Genomic DNA, 26298 nt, shown 5'->3' with positions numbered 1-26298 from the left:
CGAAGTGGGTGTGTGCTGCCACTGCATGGGCTGGCGGCCCAGATTAAAGGAAAAGGAGGAAGCATTCTTCACCAGCTGCAACACAGCCAGCCACTGCCTGCCTCATGGGTTCAGACGGGCACCCAAACAAGTCCCCTTTTCCTTAGGTTGCTCTTTGTCAGGCTTTCGGTCCCAGCAAGAAAAGTAACTAAAGCAAATACCGTCCTGTTCGCAGCACCTGTCAAATATTTTCAATGGTTTCCTTTCATGGAAAGTCAGACACTTATTTCCTGTTCCTGCATCCAATCCATCCATCACCCTATCTTTAACCCTCCTTAATGTGGAATAGTATAATTTTAGCTTTGTTCTTTATGACCTTGGCATTTTTATAAGAGCAAAGACCAATTATTTTGCAGACTATCACTTAACTTAGGTTTGACTGGTGTTTCTTTATTTTATCTAGGTTATCTAGGCTATTCATTTCTGGTAGAAATCCACAAAAGTGACTTTTGTTTTCTTGAGTGCATCTTAGTAGAGGTCATATTACTTGCCTCACAGCTGGTACTATTATGAGAAGACATTTTTGAAACCACTTGGGAAAATTAAAAATGAAAAGTTCCTTTTAACTTTACTGGGTGCTGTAATGCTATTGCAATTATATTCCTAGACAATAGTACTTATCTTTGTTACTATTGCTACTATAATATGTAGTAGGGATATATATATATTGGGGAAAGAGTGAGCTTAATTGCACTGTGTCCATTTCTATGGGGTTGTAACCCAAGAAAACAGTAATACTGTAATACCATCAGTTTGGATTATTCTTAAATAGTCTAATTTGTGCATTATCCAGATCTTTGGTCATCTTTCTTTGCTTCTGTGGGTCTTCTTTGAATCATTATATCCATAAGTTACCAATTTTGTACAGAAATCACACTGAAATGTGTGACTTGTTAGGTGACAGAGGCCTGTGGTTTATACATTTGAAGGTTTATTTGTGAGTTTCATGTTTTCCTTACTGTAGATAACCATGAGTTTATGAAATAAAATCATTTAAGATAACCATAATAAAATTTCCCAGTCTAAATATAAAAATGTCTCATTTTTATTTTCCTTCATTTCTTAAAAAGCTTCCTTAAGAGCAAGCACGATTCCATCAATGAAAAGCCAGATCTGAGCTCTTCTTTCCTAGTTTTCTAGGCATTCCTGGAGCAGCAATTGGTTCAAAACACTGCTTCGTTTCAAAGCACACAGTTTGGATGTGTCTTCACTGATGACAGGGACGTTTTCATGGTGCTCTTGAGCTGTTAGGTCACTTTCACTGTCAGACAGTGTGCACAGGAGGGTGTCATTCTCATAGGTGGGAAAGTAATACCTGGAAGCAACCACAGAGACACCGAATAACCAAATGAGTCAAGTTCCCAGAAGAGTCCACGCACCTGAGTGCACACCGCCAGCTTAGCCACGTCCCTTACTGACACTTTCACAGCTGTAAAGGCTGTGCTGGGAGGCAGCCCTGATGTTCTCCCCCGCCCCTTCCTGTCTGACACGAGCCTGCTAGCGGGCCACTCAGCTCAGAATCTCTCATCGTAAGAAACACCGTCAGTACAGGCAACCTGCCCCAGTACTGGGCAGCTCTGTGACAGCTAAAAACAGCACCCCATTCATTTACTCAAAGTCCTGACCTTCCCAAACACTGACTAAGCTCAAAATGGCTATTTTTTTTTCAAAAGTAAAACTTTCAAACACCCAACAAAAACATAATGATTACTAGCTCCTTCATCTCCAGTCTGTATAAGAACCAAGAACAGTGCACCAGTTCAATAGAGGGCTGACTTTGGTCTTCATAAGTTGGAGGTTTTCCAAACAAGCAAAGCTAGAGTGATCTTGTTAAGAGTTCTGTAGAGGCCCAGTTTAATATTCTCTGAGGATGGTGAAATGTTTAGGCAGCTAGTGTCCACTCCCTCCACTGGCGTTAACAAGAATGATGTGAGAACCATCACAGAAGGACTAGATTGGCAAATGACACTTGGGAAATTTGACAGCACTCACTTCAATAGGTTCATATCAGAGAACAAAGGCTTAATGTTTTTAAAGTGCCAGTACGGAAAATGTACACCAGGCAGGAGTTCCATGATGTGCATGTCACTGACAGTAATTTTTACCGAAATGATATAATTAGGTAAGTATACAAATACAGGCATACAGCTATTTATTTTATCATTACTTTTAATAGCAAAAGGTAAAAAATAACCTAACAAGTTAGGACATACTATTCAAAGGGACATCTGGCAGCCATTAAAAAGATGGACAGATGGGCATCAGATAGGGAAGGATGCTTGGAATACTTTGTTAATAAAATATAATTAAAAAGTCTGTATCTACTTCTATATTGAACTACAGTTATACATGACTACCTAACTCAGATTTCAAAATACTGGTTTCATGTGTTTATAAGTTATATAAGCTTTATAAACTCCTAGCTTACAGTTGGCTTCAGATGTGTTTCTAAGTTTAGAGAAGTTGAATAAAGGGACACAGTAAGGAGGACAGGGCACAGGGTCCACGTCCACTTCAGAGACTTACTCCAGTTGATCCCACGTCTTTCTGTCGGGAAGGAGTGAGGTGTGCTTAGCTTCTTCCATGTGAATCCTCAAATCTGTTTTGGATTTGAACTTCATATGGCAACCATAGCATCTGCCCTGGTGAACCTGCCTTCGAATGAAATTGACCAGCTTCACTTGTTGATAGAAATTTAATCCTGAAAGTCATCAGACAACCGTCAGCATTATTTCCTCACTGTCATCATTTAGTTCTTTAAAAAACTACATTTATTTTAAACTGATACATAAAAGCCTAAATATTCATGGGGTATCATGTGATGCCTTAAGTTCTACTAAACTTTCGACAATATTTACCATTTTTATGTAGAAAACAGTGAAATTTTTTGTCATAATTTCCTACAGGAGACACTTATCCTCATTAACCAACCTGAAAAGATGGAACAATTACAATACAATAATGGATCCCAACATAGGGCTTATATGCTGTGCTCTAAGCTAACCACTCTCCATGTCTTCTTACATTCAAACATCCAAGCCATCATCACACGGTGGACCCATTGCATCAACGTTACTCTTTAGGAAACTGTTCAAGAGTTTGCAGCCAGGAAGTGGTAGAGCCACGGTCTGACACCAGGTGGGTGGTTGTCTTGACTAGTAAACCAATGGTGTGTGCAACATGTATGTTACATAGATGTGTACAATAGCAGCAGAGCAAAGGCACATGCCCAGGAGCTCAGCAAAGCAGCCAGTGTGCTGGAAAGGACGTGAGCTTTTCAATGTATTAGACCCAGCAGGAAACTAGTAATTTATGTCTCAACATCTAATCCTTCCATGGCAGTCATCCTGAGAGCAACATAATTGTTCACATCTGTAACAACTAGTAGTAGCTATTCTGACAAGCACTGCTGCATGCATTTTTGTACACACAGGTCACTATTTTCTGCACTAAGGTCATATACACTGGAAGTGCAGGAGTCAGAACACTACTGTAGTCTGACTTTAAGAATCTGAGCTCTTATCGGAGGGCAGAGGCAGCCTGATCTCTGTGTGTTTGAGGCCAGCCTGATTTACACAGCAGGTTCCAGGCCAGCCAGAGCTGCATAGTGCATGAAGCCTGTCTCAGAAACGAAACAAATACATAAATTATAAGAAGCCCCAAGCCCGTATAAACTTGTGCTCTTTCTGCTAGCCTCTTCTTGCATTGCATTAAAGAGCAGAAGAAAGGATGTGAAATTAAAAATAAATCTCTGAAGATTAGAATTGGAGACGGCTGAGAATCACTGCTTAAGTGAGTTTAGTGAGTTCTTGTGAGAGTGTCTGCACAGAGACAGACATTGTGACTGCAGCTCCCAGTCACTGCGACAGGACACAGGTGTCATTATAGGACAGTTCATAAAGGTGCAGTGTCACGGAAACCAACTTCCCAACCAAACTTACCGAGCTCTGACTTTATTCTGAGGAGATCAAACTCATGTGTGTCCTAAAAAAGGGATGGAAGATATTTGTAAGCATATGAATTATTTAATCTTTCAGGCTGAAGTTATAAACAGACAGCTGATTCATAGGGACTTGAGTATGTTAGAAGCAGTCTGAGTTCATCGTCTTCTGCTTTTGAAATCTTCTAATTCTATCTACTTCCCCCATGGTCAGCAGTTCTTCAAAGCGTGATCCAAAGAAGGCACATCAATCAGTTAAAATGTTTTAATTCGTTACAGCTTATTGGTGAGTTTTTAGTTTACCATGTCTGAAATGTCTAGTCTGGTAAAAGTGCGTGGTAAGTTGTGCTTGTAGTACGCAGGGCATCTGAACCATATTTCCAGAACCAGGTGTTAGAGAACCACAGGCAAGTGGTGTTCCACGCATTCGTCAAGGTTTCTCTTCTCGCCCATCTTCTCACCAAGCACGCTTTCGTAGGACTGCGGCAGCACTGAGACTCACTGTATTATGCCTGTCCCCTCTCTCCAGCTGTCTGTGTCAATGTTCAAACTCACAGGCTCACTGTGGCAGCACTTGGTGCAGTACCACTGGCTGCAGGATGCTCAGGAATTCATGACATGCTACCACCAAGAGTGGCTGAACAGGATCAATGACCCCTGTGGGGATACCAAAAAGGTCACTCCCACACGGGAATAAAGCTGTAGATCTACATATCTCCACCCTAGTGGTATTATACCTATTATAACTCATAACCTATTACAGACACACAGATTTGTAAGGATATATGCCCATAATCTTTCTAGTTTTGTCCAGGTCATTATTTTGCTCAACTAAGAACAGTATTTCTGAATGAGGAGGAGCCAAGGTAAGTGAAGAAGAGGCATCAACCACAGACAGACGCAGCTGAGAAGGCAGGGAGAGAATGTGAGAACTCCTCAGAAATATCCTACTGTTACTATTCCAAAGTTGTTGTGATACTGTCATACACCATTATATACTCTTTTCTTTACCGCAGCATTCAGCCAAGGGTCACAGTAACAAACAGGGAGTATCTTTTGGGTATACTGAGGTCATAAAGGTTCAGAATTACTAGTGCCAAGGTTCACCTTAATATAAACATGACACCCAGAGTGGAAGCAGACCAGGAATGTGCCTACGTTTCTTCTTTCTAATTCCTGGTCCCTGAAGGGGCTCTACACCCAATCATGCCCAGTTCCACCTTGATCTTTGTGAGTAGCAAGTCCTCTGTTTTTTCTTTCCCACTCAACAGGACATAAAGCCAGAGAACAGACCCCAGAAGCCACTATGTTTGGGTATTGCGATTGTGGCTGCAGATCTCAGCTTCTGAGCTAGAATTACCAGGTGAGCACTTGAAGCTGGCAACTACACTCATGGCCACTCAGATCCCACTGTTCATCCTATACACTGCCCCATGCTTGTCCCGGAGGGACCTGGCCTGTCTTTCTGCTTGTCCAGTGCACTTCAGGAATGGAATCATGATTGGAGCATGTGTGCTTTCGTTTCCTGCCTGCCTCCATGCTGAGACTAACACACCTCGACAAAAACAAACACAGACACCTTCATGGAGAAAGGACAAAGCAGAGAGGGGCGAGTACTGGTGCTCAGTTCTCTTTCTCCTGAGTCTGGGACCCAGTCCATGGAGTGGTGCTGTCCACATTTAGGGTAGGTCGTCCTACCCAAATGAACCTGATCAAGGAAAGCCCTCAAACATACCCAAAGGCTCCTTCTAGGAGATTCTAGGTCCAGTTGACTTGACAATCAACATAAACCAGGAGTAATGAAGGTCCAATGATCATCACCTTCACCCTGTCAGAATGAAACAAGATCAAGGAGACAAAAGCATCTCACCTTCATGTGCACATACAATTCATCTATTGTTTCTTCTTGCTTTTCACAAAATAGACAGACAGCACACACAGGGTATTCTTGCCAATCAGACCAGTCACTAGGTTAAAAACAGAAGACAGAAAACATGGTGATTTCTCACTGGAGGGTGCACCACACAATGAGCTGTATTAGTGTCTTGTTCCTAGCATATGCCACCAGTCCTTGAGTCTGACATTTTGGTAACGACTGTCACATACCATCATGACTTTCAGATATAGCATCTGACATTCTACACAGTATCATGAGATGACTAGGAAGAGCCAGCAGGTGCTGCCCCATTTTCTCCATGTGCCACTCTTCTGAGCAGTGATTTGAGAATGGAAGAGTGTGGTATTTTCCAGAGACAAAGCACTTTAATTAAAAAGGACACCTACCTAGAGATGGTATGCTCTCTCATTAGCCAAAAGCGCTAAATGCACACGAGATGCTGGCGTTGGGCTTCAACATGATGGATGGTGTATTTTCACAGAGGCTACACATGCGTTTCAGGAGGGAATCACTGATTATTTTAGATGGGCCAATGTTCCATGTCATAGTAGAATGGTGACTCACAGGGCACATGGGGCCGCAGAGGTGGCTCAGAGGTTGAACGCTTGATTCACAAGCGTGTGGACCAAGTTGAGATCCCAGGACCCATGTAACAAACAGGGTTCTCACATACACCCGGAACTCCACCTTTGAGGGAGGGATAGATAGGAGGATCACCTGAGCTCGCTGGCTTTCAGTCGAGCCTAGAAAACAGGAGCCCCGGTTCAGGGAGAGATCTCCCTGAGTAGTGGAGGAGGCCACCCAGTGCCCTATCCTGGCCTCCGAGCACATGCACGGGTACTCACACCACAAACACAAGTGCATGCACACACATACATAAGTCACCCTCTAAAAAGCTGACAGGGTCCTTTTACTCTTTTCTCTAATCCTATGCATTTATTTCTTGAAACATTCCCAACTTCTTGTCATTCTCCAACCAGAAAAATGGCCAGCAGGGAAGAATTTTGATGATAAGGAAATACACGTTCAAATTGGAACAAGGGAGACTTTTATGGAACATTAAGAATCTAGCACTGCTATAACTTTGAAGATCAACTCAATTTTTGACTGAAAACCAGTAAATATTGTGCTGAAGAGATGGCTCTGTGGTTAAAGCAAGCACTACTTTTGCAGAGACTTGAGACCGGTTCCCAGCATCCACGGTGGGCAGCTCACAACCCCAGTGGTGGGGCTGTTTTGGGACTTGTAGGACCATTTAGACGTGGGGCCTAGCTGACCAATTTAGGGCCATGGAAGCAGGGAGTGGAGGCAGGTTCTGGCCCCAGGCCTCTGCTTGCTCATCTGAAGATGTTGTAAGCCCTGTCAGCAGTGATGGAGCCCCAGCTTCCATGACTGCACTGCCACGAAACCCTTGGCTGAAACAACCCCTTCTCTTCTTAGTTGCCTCTTGTCAGGTACAACATCACAGCTGTAATGACAGGCAAGCGACTTGAGGAGGAAGCTATGCATACTACCGCGCCGAAACATTGTCTGGCCCTTGCAATGTACTTTCACATACTCGTCTCTGGAGCCAAAGTGCAGTTATGTGGCCACATCTAGCTGCAGGAAGGGCTGTGGAAGGCTTTTACTTACATGACATACGCATCCTGATGGTTATCAGGTTTTATATTGCTAAGGAAGAAGCAGCAAGTGGGTGCAGAGAGACAACTGGAAATCTCTGTCACAGAATGCATGGAATGTGAAGTCTCCTTCAGTGCCGTCACTTTCCAAGTGTGACCTGAGACAGGCGGTCTAACCTGTCTGCACCACAGCGTCACTACCAGACTCACACAGTACCACTTCAAAGGGGCGGATATACGGATCAAACAATAAACTGTCCAACACTGTATTAGTACATATAATCACTCAAAGTGTGAGTTGATTTTCCTTATCCAAATTCCCTTTGATGATATTTTAATGTATAGTAGAAAAGAATATGAAGAAATAAGAAAGCCTTAATCGGATTTCTGGCTTCACTGTTATCTTCAGCAGGTTTCTGTCTAAGATGCTGACAATCTATATCTGTGTTCTTAACATAATTACTGTGTTTATATGTTCTGCTCTCTGTATGAAAAAGTAGAAAGTAAAAAACAAACCCAAACCCAAACAAAACTCTCCCAAAAGTATCTTTAGTGATTTTTATGTGAAAATTATTTTAATTTAAAAATCTTGCTATATCATGAAAGGATGCATGGCTCAAAGAGGCTTTCTTTCTATTCTCTCTGGAATGGTAATTACAGACCAAATTAAAGGACTGTCTGCCAACTCCTCAACACTGTCATTAAGCAGCAGTGACAGGCCTTACTCGTCCGGAAGGTCCAGCAGCTCTCGGTCATCTTCCAACTGCACCTCTTCCCATGACTTCCCGAGTTCCTTTGCAGGAGCAGCAGGGTTGAGAGAGTGGGGAGAAGAGCGAAAAGTGTGAGAACTGAGGCACGGAGCTTAGGTACCAGCACCACGAGAGCAAACTCACTCACACGGTTTTGAAGCGGCACAAGGAAGGTGTAGTTAAAAGTTCACTGCCATGATGGAGATGGATAAATCCTGAAACGCTAAGAACTTAAACAGTAAAAATATTTCCTTGTTTTTGGAGAAATGGCAATAGCCTTTTAATCATGTTTTCCTGCCCCCCCCCTTCATTTTAAATCATGGGTTTTCAAGCCTGGACATATATTAGAATCACTTGAGGATCTGCATTTTATTTTATTTTTTAAAGAAAACCACCAAGTACACTGAAATGCCTCCTAGCAGTGTGTCCAAGCCTCTGACATTGCAAAATGATGTTATCATCTACAGAGCTCACTCCTGACAACTACACAATCAAGGTGCAATCCCCACAATGACATCAACCCACTTTGGTTGATCAGCACTTGACTGATGCTGAGGAAATGGCTCAGTGGACCACGTGCTTGCTGCACAGGAGTGACAATCAGACTCTGACGGTCACCTGACGGTATGACGGTCACCTGAAGGTCTGATGGTCACCTGTAATCCCGACGCTTGGGAAGCCCAGACAGGGGCTCCCTGGGGCCAGCTGACTAGCAAGACTAACTATAACTGGTGAATGCTGGGTTTAGGGAGAAAGAGTTTAAATAAAGTGGAGAGTGATGGAGGAAGATATTCAGCATCAACTTCAGGCCCCTGCATGTATGTGCACAAAAGCCCTCATGCACATTATACACATACAAGAAAATCACCCAAATCAAACTGTCCCCCCCAATCTCATTTTTTTTTTTTTGTTTTTGAGACAGGGTTTCTCTGCATAGTTTTGGTGCCTGTCCTGGATCTCGCTCTGTAGACCAGGCTGGCCTCGAACTCACAGAGATCCACCTGGCTCTGCCTCCTGAGTGCTGGGATTAAAGGCGTGCGCCACTACCGCCACCACCACCCGGCTCAATCTCATGTTTTTTTATAAGGCTGCTTCTATAGCTGCCCTTGGCTGAGGCTAGCTATGCTTGTATGGATGGCTTCCATTCTTGTTCTCTTGTAGTTTCGTCCTCAGAGAGCAGCCACAGTGATCTCCCTAAAGGACAGTTCTTTGTATACAGAAACCCTCTCATGGCTCCCCATCAGTTAGAACACAATTCAGAGCTCCTACCATGGTCTATGTACCCCGTGGCCTCCCTTGGCTCCTTCTGCACCCTCACTTCCCGCTGCCCCGTTTCTTCCTTAGGATGTTCCAGCCAGGCTGGTATTCCTGCTGGACCCTCAACACAGCACACTTGCTTCCACCAGCTGCTTTCTCTCCAGAATGTTCTGCCTGAAATGCTGATCTTCTATATCTCAGTTTGAATATAACTACTCAAGTCTTCCTCTGACTGGTCTAAAATAAAACTCTTCCAATAAGAAAGATGTCTCTGGGCATGGCATGGCCATTGCATTTGTGAACCCACTGTACCTGTGGTTATCTGCACAAGGCTTAGCACACTATTGATCCCCTCAACATTTCATCATGGATGCTGGAGGGGCCCGCGAGGCCCCACCCCTCCTGAGTGTCTATTAGCAATTAACTGTTGTTGGGGGAGGAGCTGTGATTTTCTTTATTGGGGTAACCACTGGTAAGCTGCCCTCGCTCCAGTAAATAATCTCCCACCCATGCTCAGGCAAGAACCTCTAAACTCACTGGCCATGCAGAAAAAGAAGACATGAAAGTACGGGGAAGGGAGATTTGACAAGAAGGACGGGAACAGCGGGGAGAGAGCAGAGGTGAGAGAAGAATGGAGCATGTGTGAAAACGACTAAAATTCATTGTAGAAATGTATGAAACTCAAACAATGAAAAGCAAACAATAGTAACACTCCGTTCCAAGCTCCAAGCTCCTCTCTATTCCTCCATGTCTTGGAGGAATCCATGCACTGTTGTGTGTATGGGCATGTCTTTTTAGGAGACATGACCTTTGTTCCTGGCTACATTTTCTGATTCTGTCCACAGTGGATACTACAATTTTTTAACTGTAACTGAAAATAAATGCAAATTTGAGGTCGTCGATTTAGATATTACTTTAAAAGGGCTTGTGAGGTAATTACACAGTGTCTACAATGCACATGCGTGGTATGAATAGGTACTCAGTATCTGTTAAATCCTTTTATCCTTTACAGTTAGTACGTAAGTTCCACTTCCTGGGGCCTCTGTGTGGCAGTGTCAGCAAAACCCCACAGAAGGATGACTAGGATAGCCCAGTCATTTCTATTTTCTCCTTTGAACTGATTTTCTCCCTTTATGACCTGTCTTTTCTCAATCAAATCTGTACGTGAAAGCTGATGAAGGCCTGTTACTGGACATCTTTTCAAGGAGCTGACACAGATTTGGCCAAGCCCAGCCGGGCCAGCTCTGAGCACAGTCACCCTTCTCATTCAATGGCTTTCTTTCAGAATCCTGTACCCAAGATTTTCTCAGTTATGGACATGCTTCCCCCTAAAATAAAGGTATTCATTTAGCTGAAACAAAGAACTATGTGCACCATTATACTTTAGAGGGAACAAGAAAATCTATCATTCACCACCTTAATGAGAGGCTTGAAGCTGTCATTATTTATCAGCCAAACGATGCATAAACTCAGACATGCTGAGATCTACCATACCGTCATTAGAGACAGTTAATTTGAATGCTATAATGTACTTTGTAGAGTCATCATAAACTGTTGGAACCTCATTATAGGGCATCAAAAATGGTTTCAACACTGTTAACAGGATCTCTGCAAGAATTTTTGGTAATACATTAACATTTTCATGCTGTACTTGGTCTCTCTGGACTAGGATTTATGGTCATAATTTTATTGCTACAAGGCATTGAAGAAGAGGCCATCTGTGATGTTACCAAGTGAAATGAAATGATGCTTATCAACAAATGTTTTGAGTCAAAGGAAAAACCAATTTTTTTCCATTGTCAGACTTGGTAACTCAAGCATAATTTTGCAACTTTCTGAGTGTTTACTATAACCTGTAGCAATTTATCTTCATAATACAACTTTTAAAATTTACCAATCTTAAAAAAAGAGCAAAATCTATTTTTGTTAGTCTATTAGGAAACAAGCAATTTGCACTTGACAGGGTCTACCCTTTCCTAAAGTACTCTGCTTAGGGACAGGAGCTACAGGGGGAAAACATGGAAAAAAACAAGGCACATGATTTTCCAGTTAAGACACTGTGCAAATGAATCATGTCAGGAAAGCTAAGAACACAAGAAAAACAAAGTTTGGAAGGCATGTCTGTAAAGATGTTCAAAACACCCCCTCAAACCTCTGCATCAGATGGCCTGTGAGCAATGAGAGGGTGGAGGAAAAAGGGAAAAGATCTCCTTCAAACAGGACCCCTCCATCTAGTTTGATCCCCAATCTCTCTGTCCCTCTTTGTCTTTCTGTTTATTTCTCCCCCCCCACCCCCCCGGCCCCCACGAGACAGAGGAAGACATCTTTTAAATGTGAAGGATTTAGAATACTGTAACAAAACTCTTCAGGCTAGGAGCCTACATCTGTTTTTAGGGAGCTTCATATTCTTTAAGATTAAATAAAACAAAACAGACTACATGATTAAACCATAACAGAAACAGTTTCCTTTAGAAAACTCTGGGCTTGAGGCCTGAGTGCCTTAGGAACACGAGGCTGGAGCCCACTGATGTCAAGCCATTTGTTGTCCCTGAGGCTGGAGACTTGTGAAGCTAAGGGAGATCTTGTCTCTTAACAATTACTGCTATTCATTAAACTCTATTTGATAAAGAAATAAAGCAAGATTTGAGGTAAATGATCAAGACGGTGCAAAGGAGAGACAATGTGTTTGCAAGTCTGTTACATTAAAAAACTAATATAAGTTATTAAGCACAGAAATGATCTCACCCAAGAAGAAGCGCACTTGTCAAATTTGCTCAGTTCAGAGGGGGCTGAGAACAGCTTCTTTGTCCTTGTTCTTCTACCTTGAGGATACTGAAGAGCATCTTGCCAGATATCTGTTAAAAGTGTTTGAAACGAGCAAGAAGCTCCATGGTCGATGGTCAGATTACTACTCATATACCCCACAGAAGAGGTCAAATGCTGATTTCGGACAAGATGCTCATTGGATGTGCTCACACCAGCCTCCTATTCCAGCCTCTGAACTCTGAGAGTAGAGATCTAATCAGTCACCCTGCCTACAAAATACTTCCTTCTCCCCAGTCTTCTTGTGTTGGGAAGGCACTTGAAAGTCCATGGATTGTACGAAATGGACAAAAGGGACACACAGCAGACTACAGATACAGCTGTCATTTGCCCATGTCCTCTGTGGAACACTCCATGAAAGTCTCTCATTATTTTGCTTTAGTTTTTTAAAAATAAGGTTTTATCATTACTCATCACTTAGGTAAAATTTTAGAGAATTTATTCTTCATGCTAACAACTTGTTCTTCACATTAAATAGTGTTCATTAACATGTCTAAAAATAAGACTATGATGATTCTGAGAAGCTGCTGGCTCTAATTTTTCTCTAATGACATACTAATACTATTTGGAACATTCTCTTATATGCATATCCTAAATATTATTATGCTTTTTACTTATAACAAGACTCTTTAAACATCCCTAGGATGTTGTTAAGGCTGAGGTGTCTGGTGAGTACTTTTCTAGTTCAGAGCAGTCACACATCTCAGGGACTTTATTGCTTTCTTCTGTCCTTTTCAAAGGTGATATTCTAATGCATCAGAATACATTTTAATTTTCCCTAATCATTTTCATATTTATTAACCATTTAATTCAATACTTGGGTTAAAAAAGCCACGGTTGTAGGTGAGAATCACAAAGCAAAGGTTAAAGCCAGCTTTACTTTTGAGTTTGTTTCGAGGGAACAGGCAAGGGTGAACAAGCCATCATGATATCAACACCTTTGAAGAATTCAATGAAGGTACCAACATTATCTCAACTACCAGAAGAAAGAAAATGGATACAGCAGATAACTGATTTACCCTGGTGGTGTCAACCTGTGGAAATGACTTAGCCTCACTCTGCCCCAGTCTCCTTATCTAGAGGGTGGCCTTCATATAATGCCTGTGTCCTGGGGGTGTGCTTAAATGACTAGTGTATAAACACCTGTGATAGTGCCTGGCCCACTGAAAGATCTCTGTCAGTGCTATTATTTTAAAAATGGGATTTATGTCAATATCACCCTCAAGTTGTGATTTCATATTTACTAAGACCATTGTATTCTCTTGAGCCATGAGTTGCTACAGCAAATCTGTGGTTAGTACAATGCATCATGTTCCCCCTAGGGACAGCTGGTACTCATAAACAATTTCAGCTTGACAATCAGTCAGTCACACTATTTGAAGCTCAGGGATTGAAGTATCACACTTTTCTAAAATGCCAATAGAATATGAGTGTGTGGCTCCTCTCAAGTCTCCCTCCAAGGTAAGGACTCCTGCTACACAGTGTTCTGCTAATTCGCAGCTCTTGCATCTTCGCTTAAAAGGGCCCCAGAGGGAAGAACTATTGAGTTGCTTTCTTGGCTTGCTGCAGCGGCTGCATACTTGCGGCTGCATACTCCAGCCAGTGCTGTGGCGCACTCCCTGGTGGGGTGGGCTGGGCCCTGAAGCAGCTTCGCTCTAGGAAGTCGTGACTGAATGATTTTAAGAGAAGATTGAAGGACTCAGGGGGTGCCTTTGCCTCTGGCTGGTTGTAAAACATTTGTAGTAAAGCTTGGCAGGTTCCCAGAGTCAATCTTTAAGTACATGCTAAGCTTACTTCTGGAGGAGCATTTCAGTTTAATACTATCTGACTAAGTTAGAACACATAAAAAGCGCACATTAGAGCAGAGATCTCACACACAAATCATGTATACTGCTTTCTATCCAATACATGGAGTGGCGGGTAATATTCAACCAGCCTTCCCAAATCAACAGGTTTGGATTTTAGTGTATTTACATTGAGAGGGAAAACAAACAAACAAACAAACAAACAACAACAACCCCAAAATAACCCTGCTTCAGAAAATATCGCCATCAAAACTCTCATCTTCCATCCTTCTGTAGAGCTACTTAATCCTCTCCTGTGTATGGGTAGTATACTTCATTACATACAATTAAAAAGTTGGAGGCGTGAGGGCAAGCCTGGTAGCATTCTCCAGTCATTATGTCAGTCCCGAATCTCCTCCCAGAATTTTAAATAACCCCAGTGACTTTGTCTCTAACTGAAGATCTCTTCTTGTCCCCAAAGAACTAATCTACAGTGGACAGCAAGCAGGATAGAGACTTTGGACTTTAAGGCATTTAACACCCTTGGCACGGGCCACCAAACAAATACAAAATTTTTTTCATAGTAAAATGGAACAGTTTCCCTGAAATTTCCCTGAAAAGAAGCTGACACAGACAATGACAGAGATACACATTTTATTTTGAGGATAAGTGGAGAGATGGGAGAAGAGTAACGAAACTGCTTTTAAAGAATTGTCTTGTGTGGCATCTAGGACATCAAATACTCAGTAAATGCTTTTAAAAACAGAATACCCAAATCTCTGGCCTCAAGCTACTAGCTAGTACAAATGGGAAATGGTTCTTGTTGCTATCACACTGCATTCCAGAGAGAAGTCATCTCTACTGTGGACCCATCTGTCAAAGCAAAGACAACCCACCAAATATGCTTTGTAAACCACTGCTAACGCCTTCTTGATAATGCCTCTCATTACCTTTTAACCTTGGTACTGATTCATTCATTATTCACACATTAGTTGGCCTGTAGGTAGATTTTGTTTACATTATTGTAACCAAATAATTTTTAAACTATAGAAAGCATGACTTACCAAGTAATTGATGACATAAAATCGGTCATAGTCTCTGTTCTTCGGGTTGATCCTACGATGCTGTTTCTTCCTCATGTGATCTTTAAGTGTGTTTTTGTCTCTGAAGGTCTTCTCACAGTACAAACACTGTAAACTAAAAGAAACACACAGGCATTGCTAAACACATCTTTGACAGTTGCTGCAAGAACCCTCCTTTTTTTTTTTTTTTTGTTTTCGAGACAAGGTTTCTCTGTGTAGCTTTGTGCCTTTCCTGGAACTCACTTGGTAGCTCAGGCTGGCCTTGAACTCACAGAGATCCGCCTGGCTCTGCCTCCCGAGTGCTGGGATTAAAGGCGTGCACCACCACCGCCCGGCAAGAACCCTCTTTTTAATCTAACATTTATTTGTTTGAGTTCCACAAAACAAATGATGGTAATGTGGTCCTTCCATGAATCCCTCCCACCCACTCTCTCTCCCTTCCTGCCTCCCTCCCTCCCTTCCCCCCATCCATCCATCCATCCATCCATCCATCCATCCATCCATCCATCCATCCATCCATCCATCCATCCAGTTGGCTTTGTAGAAAGCATGGTATGACTTCCTTTGCAGTAGTCTAAACTTGGCAGCTGAGTTGAGACTGTGACCACTGCAAATGATGTGGCAGTGGCCTCCTGTCGCCGGAGCCATACCTTCCCTGCCATGATGGCTGTCACCCCTGGGAACTACGTGCCAGATCACTTGTGACTTGCCAGGTATCTGGTCACAGCAATGAGAAAAGTAACTAATATGGATGGTGAGTATATTTTTCATGATATAATTTATATTGTACTTTGCATAAATCATGTATTTTAATGCAAAGTATTAAAAACTCATTAGAAGGCAATATAATCTAGACAAAATGCACATAATACCAAAAAAGTAAATTTCCACAATGTAAGAAACAAGTAACTTTCATTTCTTTAATTATAAATTAATTTATTGAAATAATTAAAAAAAATTTAGAAATGTCTAAGATTAAGTTAGGTTTAGGCTGTGTTTCATGAAAGAGCACCTACTTGTCCAGTTTCTTCTGTAGTGTGCATAGGAATTCAGTGCAGTTTACAATGTTGTCTGGCAAACCAATATTGAAAGCATGCTCTTTGGCCATGTGGTTCAACAGAACAGATCTGTGAAGGAATATGAACAATCTCTATTATTTATAAATAACGTCGGAGCAAATCAGGCTAGAAATAGCATTTATATAATAACAATTGATCAAAGGCTAAGCAAGTACTAAATATTGACATAAACACTGAGCCTTGTTAAAATGGATATGCTACACAATCCGACAGTTTTGTTTTCCGACACTGCAAGGATTAGACTCGGTAGGAGTATCAGGTCCCATTATTTGATCTAGTAAATAAATGATGCTGCCTCTGCTTCTCCAGCTCACTATGAGAATGATGGTTCATTGTGACATTAGCTTTACTGGGATAAGGGTCACTAGAGAACTAGGAAAGCATTTGGTATGTGTGGTGGTGAGGGTTTTTTCACAGAAGACTGGTGTGCATCTGAATGTAGAAGCAGGAAGCCTACTCTCAGTGGGCAGATGCTATTTTCTGGGACTCTCTCTCCTGGAGTTAAGACACTATTAATTTCTATCCCTTGGGCTGGAGAGATAGCTCAGAGGTTAAGAGCACTGACTGCTCTTCCAGAGGTCCTGAGTTCAATTCCCAGCAACCACATGGTGGCTCACAACCATCTGTAATGAGATCTGGCTCCCTCTTCTGTATACATAATAAATAAATAAATCTTAGAAAAAAAATTCTATCTCTCAGATACTGGAACTCCAGGCTCTCTGGCCTTGGGACTCCACCTTACATCACTGGTCCCAGAACTCTCAAGCCTTAGGCCTTGAAATGAGTTATACTCTGAATTCTGATTTTGAGCCTTGTGGATCTGCATGGAGTACCTTTGTCTTTAACTTTTAGATAGTACACTGTGTGTTGTGAAATATTTGTTTACACAGTGTGAAGACATGTCACTGTGATTGGTTTAAAAGAGCTGAATGGCCAATAGCTAGGCAGGAGAGAATAGGCAGGATTTCCAGGGAGAGAGAACTCTGGGAAGAAGAGAGGCAGGGACTATATCAGAGAGATGTGAGGGAGACACTGAAGAGGTCGGACATGTGGTATAGAGTAGAGATAACTGAGCCACGTGGCAGGATGTAGATTTAAAGAAATGGGTTAATCTAAGCTACAAGAGCTAGTGGGACAAGCCTAAGCTAATGACCAAGCTTTCATAATTAATAAGAGGTCTCCATGTTGATATTTGGGGGCTGGTGATCGAAAGATAGGCTGACAAGAAAGCTGGCTACAGCTGTGGGACTGCTCAGCCTCTATAAATGCATGAGGCAGTTCCACTAGTAATCTTCTCATGCATTCCCTCATCACACACACTGGTTCTGTTACTGTGGAAAACCTCGATTAATACAATGGAGAAGAAAACAGACAACCGGTTCATAGCAAGATGGCCTTTTCTGTGACATGAGATCATGGACGTTTACCTAGTACAGCATCAGACAGAGATTATGAACCCACTGTTAACAGATGTTACCTGCAAGGGTCATGATAACCTGGAAGCACAATTATCAGCTTCTAGACTAGCTTCTGCAGAGAAAGAAACTTGATTTCTAAATTTAAATTTATTTTTAACTTACGTGCAAAAATATAATGATGTACATATTCACTGACTACCATATGGTATTTTGATAAATAGATATTGTATAGTGCTTAAGTCATATCTGCTCTACCATGGATCATTCAAACTTCACTCTCTAGGTTTTGTGGGATACAGTACATTAGTACTAGGTATAGTCACCCTGTTGTGCGGCAGCTGCACACTGGACCTCTTACTACTGTTTAAATGTGATGCACACACACACACTCATCAACTTTGCCTTTCCCACTACCCTTCCCAGGCACTGGTAGTCAACACTCCATTCTCAACTTTTTTTCAGATTCCACATATGAGTGAGATCATGAAATACTCGCCATCATGTGCATGGCTCATTTCATTTGCTATCAATCATGCCATAATGGCTCATTTCACTTCCATCCCTGCTGATGTGATTCAATTTGTTAAGGAGTTAATAGTATTCTATGGCATATATGTATCACATGAGAATCTTAATTCCTACAACTTAAATAACAAGAAGCATATTATCTAATACAGGACTTTATCATTAATGAAGGTGACACTTTTGGGGAATGTATCAGTATGTATATCACTATCAGAATGTGCATAGTTTATTTTATATACCTTACTTTATTCCTCCAAAGTATTTTCTAGAGTTTTTTTTTTTTTTAATAAAGCAAACTTCTCTCTATGAATGTTTTAACTTTTTGTGTTCATGATAAGGTGGTGGTGGGGGGGACACATTTATTAATCTGTGGTTAATAAGCTGTCTTGTCTAACTGTTTAATGACACAACCTATAACTTCAACTAAAAATATTTGTTGGGTTCTTTACAGTGTTGGTCAGACCCTCAGAGTTCTCCCAGGATATCCTACCCATGGGTTACAGGGCAGAGCCCATGCTGTAGAAGACTCCAGCTAGGAAGAGACTGGGAACTTCTTATAGGAAATGGGGTAGGTGGATGGATGGCAGTGGAATAATGCACTGAGTCTGGAAACTTTCTGTACACCAAATCCTCACTAGGGCAGGGCAGAGACCTTAGGATCCAAGGAGAAGGGCCCGAACACAGTTACACATGCCTAGGACTTCTAGGATGAGATGCAGGGATACTAGCTATTCCTAGATGGAGTCAGAAATAGCAGCTGGCTCAAGGGTAGATGAGTTGGCAGCTTTTCCACTACTCCAAGTTATGGATCTAAGACCCCTGATTGTTGTGAATTCTACCGAGTGTACTCATGGGAGCACAGTCCTCCCTCATCCTCTGTGGATTAAAGTCCTGGAGTCTCAGGTCTAACAATCAGGAGATGAAACCTAAACCGATGGCTGGTTCAAGGAGTGTATGAGATAAGAGGTGTCCCAAATCACTGCGAACAGTGGCACCTGGAGTCCGAGAGCTGACTCAGAGGAGCTGGGACACCACTGTTCTTAGGACCAGTCTATAGGTTCCACTGGACCAAGCCCATGCCGTCTGACTCTAAGGTCTTCTCTAGAAGTAGCAGGCCTGAGTCAGATCTGCCCAGGGTGTTTAGACCAACATACAAGCTTTGAAATGGACACAGATCGAGCAGTTGGCTGAAGAGCTGCAAGTGTACTGGGATGCTTCCCAGGGGTCCAGCCTTTGCTGTTCACCCCGAATGCTCTTGAGGCCTAGTCCTCCTGTACCTTTCTGGGGTCTGCCAGACAGGTATCTAGATATTGTGAGGGCATGAAGGTGAGCATACAGTGTGAGTTCTACTATGAAGGCTCAGAAAGTTCAAAGAGTTTCCTGCCTTGCCACCCTCTATTTTCCCAAGGTTTTCATGGCCATTTGGGACTTGGGAGGGTTTGAGTGGCTGCAGACATTCTGAAGAGAGGTTATTATGGAGCTAACAGTCTCCATGTAGTCCCAGGCTCTAGGCTGGTGATCAGGATGATGTCCTTTTGTTTTTTACTCGGTTGCTTAGAAGTGGCCCAACTTGACTAGGACTTCCTGGGGATTCCACACTTGACATTCAGGCACTGAAAGGGCACTAGGTATAGGTAGAGCTTATCCAGAAGGGGCTTGGCTCTCCATTGGTGTGATGGCTAATTTATGTATCAGCTTTCCTGGTTAAGGAAAGGCCATGCAGCTAGTAAAGCATTATTTGTGGGTGTGTTTGTGAGAATGTTTCTGGAAGGGACTGGTCCATATAGAAGAATACCAAATAACGACAAGAACCCTGACCAGAGTGCTGGATAATGCTTTTGTACACTGGTTTAATAAAATACTGATTGGCCAATAGCCAGGCAGGAAGTATAGGTGGGGTGAGCAGACTGAAGCAATGCTGGTAAGAGGAAAAGCAGAGTCAGGAATCACCAGCCAGACATAGAGGAAACAACATGACAAGGTAGAACTGAGAAAAGGTACCAAGCCACATGGCTAAACACAGATAAGAATTATGGGTTAATTTAAATGCAAGAGCTAGTGAGTAATAAGCCTGAGCTAATGGCCAAGCAGTTATAAATAATATTGAGCCTCTGTGTGATTATTTTATAAAAGGCTGCAGGATTGTGGGTGAGAGATTTGTCCTGAATCGCGGGCCAGGCGGGACACAGGAAATCTTCCAACTACATCAGAGCAAGCAGGATAACCTAATAAGAACTTTGAGAATGAGATGGACATCTGTTTATTTTCTCCTGTCCTTAAGACCCTGAGATGTCACTATTGCTGGTTCTTGGGGTTCCCGGGCCTTCAGGTTGGGACTAAATTCGCTATTAATTCTCTTGGAAGCCAAGATTGCAATAGGTGTATTTGTGGAGCTCTCAGCCTCCTCCTAATTGTATGATCCCAGACCCATAGTCATATTCTTTTATATATCTTATTGGTACCTAAGTTGTTTACTAGCTAATTCAAAATTGGGTGATTCAACCTATGAGCCTAAGACAGGAAGGCCAGGGCAGGCCGGGATGACTGCACTCATTTTTCTAGCCACAGCAGGGAGCTGGCAAGGGCAGGGGAGTCTCTGCCGTCTGGCTGAAGATGGCACCATCTGCTTTATCTCCCAGATTTTGAGGTTCTTTAAGACCAGCCAAGATGACTCACTAAAATTGTTACCTTAAATTAGTTTTTCATCAATTAACTTTTACTTCCAGGAAATTACATGCACAATAATTTTAACCAGTATTTCAACTTCTACCTTCTTTATAATGTTAATTTTATCCTTCATCACACAGCTTTACTTCAAGATGCTATGGAGAAACTTCTGGTTTTCATGATTATTGTATTTTTCAATATTCTCAATGGTCCTTAAGGGCATGCAATAATTATGACTATATAATTAAAACATTCTAGATAGAATTGAAGTCTTACTTAAAATATTATTTCAAACATTTTTTCTTCTCAATTTTTCCTCAGTATACTTTAGAAACAAAGTTTTCTGTCTCTTTCTCCTGTCTTATTTTCCTCCCTAGTTCATACCAGACATTATCAGATCTTTCTTTGTAGTTCTGTGGTTTGGACAAATGGGATTAGGTTAAGAGTACAGCTGTGTGAGAGGCCCCTATGGAGAGATGGCGTGAGCTCTGCGTAGCGACTCGCCCCTGACAGCACTAAGGACAAAACAACTTAATTCCATCAAATTAGAATTCATAATAATTCCAAGTGTGCTTGTCTAAGAACGATGACTGGACTACGGCAGGAGCTGTGGGCTTTGCTGCATCTTAACTGGCCTTCTCCGTTTTCCTCTGCAGACACTCTCTAACCTTCACTCCAGCAGCCTCGCAGCTGCTAGAGGGGCAGCATGGGAGTGAATGTCCTGAAGAGTGTCACCAACACCCCTGTCTGATAGATGATGCCCAAGCGCTCGTCACAAAGTTCTCAGCTGACTTAGAGAACAACATCTCACCACCTGAGCATTTGTCCAAATAACCAATGACTTGTTTTTCTTTTAAATACTGCAGCTGCTTGAGGAAAACTATCCATTGTGTCAAATACTATACTAGATAAAACACGCCAGGCAACCTGGGGAGTGAGACATCATGAAGCCCTTTGAGAAGTTATGATAAATCTGGGGGTTTTAGAAGACCATATACAAATTTAAGGCTGTATGAAGACCCAGAAAAGACCCAAGAAGACCACAAAATGGAGGCTAAGATGAGCTATGATTCCATGTAGGGTTGAGCTTTGCTCCAATCCAAGTTAAAAAGTCCTTTAATAAATGGCAGAGATGACATATTGACCCAAAGCATTTAAGAAAGTTGTAGAATGGAAAACCTGTTTCCGTGGAATTCCTCACTGCAAAACATACACACACCATGGAAGCTCGTATCATTTCGCTCTCGCTGTTGCTGATCCAGAACTTCTTTCTGTAAATTATAAAAAGGTTTGTGAGGTTATCTTCAATATCTGCAGTTAGTCGCTGAGAAATGCCAGTCTAAATGATAGTCCGAGAGTACAAAGGTCATGTATGAAAGCTGCTCATACTTCAAATTTCCTGTTCTTGTCTTGACACTGACACTCTGAGTCTCGATCCGTTCTCTCCAGGGGAATACAAACTTCACCCAAGAAGAGCAGGCCCCTGCTCAGCAGGAGTTGGCTAACACAAAATGAACTCGGGCTATTTTGAAAGTTATTTTTTTTTTGTCTCACAATGCTGTGTATTGACATTTTTTTAAACCTCATAGATCTTTTGCTTACTTGTTATGGTTTATGATTTTGTTCTAGGGGTTTTCTGTGTTTTTGAATGTGTGTTTCTCAGCACCTGGATGTGTTTCACACGCTTTTTCTTTGACCCTCTCCCCATGTTTGTTTATTTCATCCTATTTGAGTTCGTTTTAATTTTATCGTATTATTAGTTTTATTTAGATGCTTGTTTATATTCTAATGAGAGAAAGCTTATGGATTTAGGTGAGTGGGGAAGTGGGGAGGATCTGGGAGGAGTAGGGGGAGAGAAAATTGTAATCAGAATATATTGTATGAAAAAGAATCTGTTTTCAATTAAAAAAAAAAAAAGAAGAACTAAGTATGCACACAGCAGTAGACCGCGCCAGTCAGACAGCAATGGGTGAAACTCAGAGTCAACAAGGGTTGGTCTTACCATCTTCCTGAACCTTCCTTTGGTCTGTGTCCATCTTTTCCTCTCTTCACTCTCTCATCAGTCCAGAACCCAATAGGGTCTTTGACTGATCTTATCCTCAAAATCTCCGTTCAGTTTGTAATCAAGTTCTGGTAATTTCCCCAACTATCTCCATTGCCATTTTCCCTAGTCCAGGTTTTATTAAATTATTATGAAATTACTATAAATAAGTATCAGAGTAACCATGATGGCAATCGTCCTCTCATCGACTTCCATCAAAGGGAGAAAGCCATTTATTAAACAGTGCTTTTATGCATAATTACCGTGTTGCACTGCAACTGAAATGATTTTAAAATGTTCTGCTCTAATCAGGGTGGCTCTGCACATTGTCTTCCTGGGAGATGCGTTCGTTCCTTTGCTTTGTACTTTTACAAACCATTAGCTGTTACCAGATCCAGTGTGACTCTGACTTCTTACTTTGATACAACAGGTGAGAGCTCTCGGAAGGCCTGGGATGATCTGGACTGGAAATCCAAATTCCACCTATAGTCAATATTTTACTGTTCTCTATAAGACCTACTTTAAGAAACAAATAAAAATGCCATTTCTTGGTGGTGCATGCCTGTAATCTCAGCACTCGGGAGGGTAAGGCAGGAGGATCACAAGTTAGAGACCCACTGGGGTACCCAAAGAGGTTCAGGCCAGCTTTGACTACACAGTCCATTTTCATTCTCACATACAAAATAAAACAACAACAAATCCAAACAGAAAACCAAAATATTAAAAGCATACAGAAAATATTGCTTCACATTACTGTTGACAAGATTAAATCAAAGAATTTAGCTGGGCATGATGGTGCTTGCCTTCAATCCCAGCACTCTTGGGGTAGACAGGTGAATCTCTCTGAGTTTAAAGCCAGAGTGGTCTACATAGTGAGTTCCAGGACAGTCAGAAATACATAGTGAGAGGCTATCTCAAAATAAATAGATAAACAAACAAACAAAGATCAGATAATTTATGTAAGTGTTTAAACTGTACATTCATCACTAAATAATGAATTTTAATGTTATTTAGATCACATCAGTTCTCATCATAATTCCCATCATCTCTGGTAACTGTTGCCTGTTTTATCTTCTGAAAAGAAATGAAATCTTTGAAGTTTAAAAACAGTCATGATGTGTTCTTACATTATATTTACAGGCTTCTCTCTACATTTTCTTCTAACATGGGACTCCAAACAGAAGTTCACAGAAGTCATTTCATTCTACAAAAACTTAAAAGACTAGCATATGATGAGCTGGAATCTTGAATCTTAAGGTATACCATATAGTATTTTTGGAAATACATCATCAAACATCTAGAAATATTCATCCAAGAAAACAAAACAAACCAAGAAGCCATCTTGGAAGCCGAGCTCTGTCACTTAGGTGTGTGAGCCTTTAGGGAGCTTTAGACTTTAGTGGCTGAGCTCTTGCTCAGCTTTAAGAAGCCATCTTAATGAAAATCAAGTCAGTAAGCTCTAGCTTCTGCCACAATGGAATAATGGACACTAAACCTACCCTTTCATGAGAAACTACAATAAAACCAATTTATGTATATATTTTCTGTATTTCCAGGCATTGGATAACAGCCAAAGCTGTGATCTTTGAGAGAAAAAAAATTAACACATTAGTTATTTTCTACTGGGGGATATTTTTCGGACTAACAGGATAGCTGAATACCAACAGTGGCTACCTTACTAGGAAGAAAAAAAAATGATCTCAGGATGCTAAGGCAGATAGAACTTGGACAAGCAGTAAGAACTAATCATGTGGAAAAGGAGCCCAAGAGACACATATTGGGATTCTTCTAATATCTGGCCCTTGAACTCCTGGGCTCAACTGATCATTCTTCTCACTATCTGCTGCCATGCCTGGCTTTGCCCAAATTCTTTGCAATATCCTTCCTAAAGAGCTGGAGAGATGGCTCAGGCGTTCAAGAGCCTCTATTGTTTTTACAAAGGATCTGAATTTTGTTCCATGAACCCAGGCACAGGGAGGCTCACAACCTTCTACAACTGTAGCTCTAGGGGATCCAATGCCCTTGGCCTCCAAGAGCTCCCACATTCCTGTGTGTGCATGTACACAAATACAAAACAACAACAATAATAACAACAAACACTCCCTCCACCCTCCAAAAAAAAATAAATAAAAACCCTTCAAAAGACTTCCCATGCTCATGGATTGTCAGAATTATTAATAGTGTGAAAATGGTAAGAACACCAAAAGCAATCTACAAATTCAGTATAACCCCAATCAAAATTCCTGTAATATTGTTAATAAAGCTAGAAAAAAATCCTAAAATTCATATGAAAGCATGAAAACCTCCAAGGAGTTAAAGCAACCTTTAGCAGAAATAGCTGGAACCACCACAACACCTGATGACAAACGACACTATCGTGCCATAGTAACGAAAATTATCTGGTACTGTCACAAAAATAATCACGTGGTCCTTTGGAATAGAATGGAGGATGCAGAAACGAACTCACATATTTATAGCCACTTAATTTTTGACAAAGCTGTCAAAACCATATATTGGGAAAAACACACTTAACGATGGTGCTGGGAAAACCAGACTTCTTCATGTAGAAGAATGAACTGTCTTTAACCACAACCATCAACTCACTATAGATCAGACCCGGTAACTCTGGAGCTGCTGGAGCAAATAGCACAGATGAGCGCTTCTGAAAAGGACACCAACTAAGTAACTGCAAGAACCGACGATCAGGACTGCTTGAAACATAAAGAAGCTTCTGTTCAGCAAGGGAAAGGTCACCAGACTAAAGAGAAAAATCTTGGCCAACTGGACATCAGAGAGGGTACTATAATATATAAAGAGGTGCAGAAATTAAATACCAAACCTCTAAATCACCCAACCAATAATGAACTGAACAGACTTTTCTCAAAAGCAAGTAAAATAAAATAATCAACCAACAAATACTTGAAAAGTGTCCAATATATTTAGCCCTCAGGGATATGTAAATTAAAGCCACTCTGACATTCTGTCGCCTCCCGGACATGAGAGCGATCATCAAGAACACAAATGACAACAAACAACGGTGAGGGCACACTGCTGGAGGGATGTACGCTTGCTTGCCTTCATGGAAACAAATGTGGAAGGTTCCAAAAAGCTTACAAATGGAGTTACTATATGACTCAGGTGTATCAGGCCGGGTTATTCACCCAAAGCAAATTGACTCTAAGATCCCTGGACATCTATGTTTGTTGATACATTGCTCACAATAGCCAGGACACTAAGACTGCCTGGCTGTCTATCAAAAGAAGGGATCTAGAAAACATGGTATATATACACAAAGAAATTTTATTTAGGTATAAAGAAACGTGAAATATGAAAGTGGAGATCATTATGTTGAGTAAAATTGACAAGATTTGGCGCACG

At 41.5% G+C, this 26298-nt stretch overlaps 1 protein-coding gene across 2 annotated transcripts in view; it reads right to left on the bottom strand.

Moving 5' to 3' along the window:
• Positions 1-1062: 1062 nt before the first annotated feature.
• Positions 1063-26298, bottom strand: part of Znf277 (zinc finger protein 277) — a 131798-nt gene continuing 106562 nt past the window's right edge. For both annotated transcript variants that reach the window (XM_042260682.2, XM_042260683.2), the window contains exons 5-12: positions 22059-22150; positions 16207-16317; positions 15173-15305; positions 8221-8288; positions 5850-5946; positions 3981-4023; positions 2566-2740; positions 1063-1354 (exon numbers count right to left, since the gene is read on the bottom strand). In XM_042260682.2, coding sequence (XP_042116616.2) covers positions 1168-1354; positions 2566-2740; positions 3981-4023; positions 5850-5946; positions 8221-8288; positions 15173-15305; positions 16207-16317; positions 22059-22150 — 906 coding nt within the window. In that variant the 3' untranslated portion in view covers positions 1063-1167. The remainder of the gene's footprint in view (positions 1355-2565; positions 2741-3980; positions 4024-5849; positions 5947-8220; positions 8289-15172; positions 15306-16206; positions 16318-22058; positions 22151-26298) is intronic.

This window comes from Peromyscus maniculatus, chromosome 14 (assembly GCF_049852395.1).
Source record: "Peromyscus maniculatus bairdii isolate BWxNUB_F1_BW_parent chromosome 14, HU_Pman_BW_mat_3.1, whole genome shotgun sequence".
Taxonomy (NCBI): Eukaryota; Metazoa; Chordata; class Mammalia; order Rodentia; family Cricetidae; genus Peromyscus; species Peromyscus maniculatus.
Note: the sequence above shows the minus strand (reverse complement) of the source record. Positions and strands in the feature narration are given on the sequence as shown.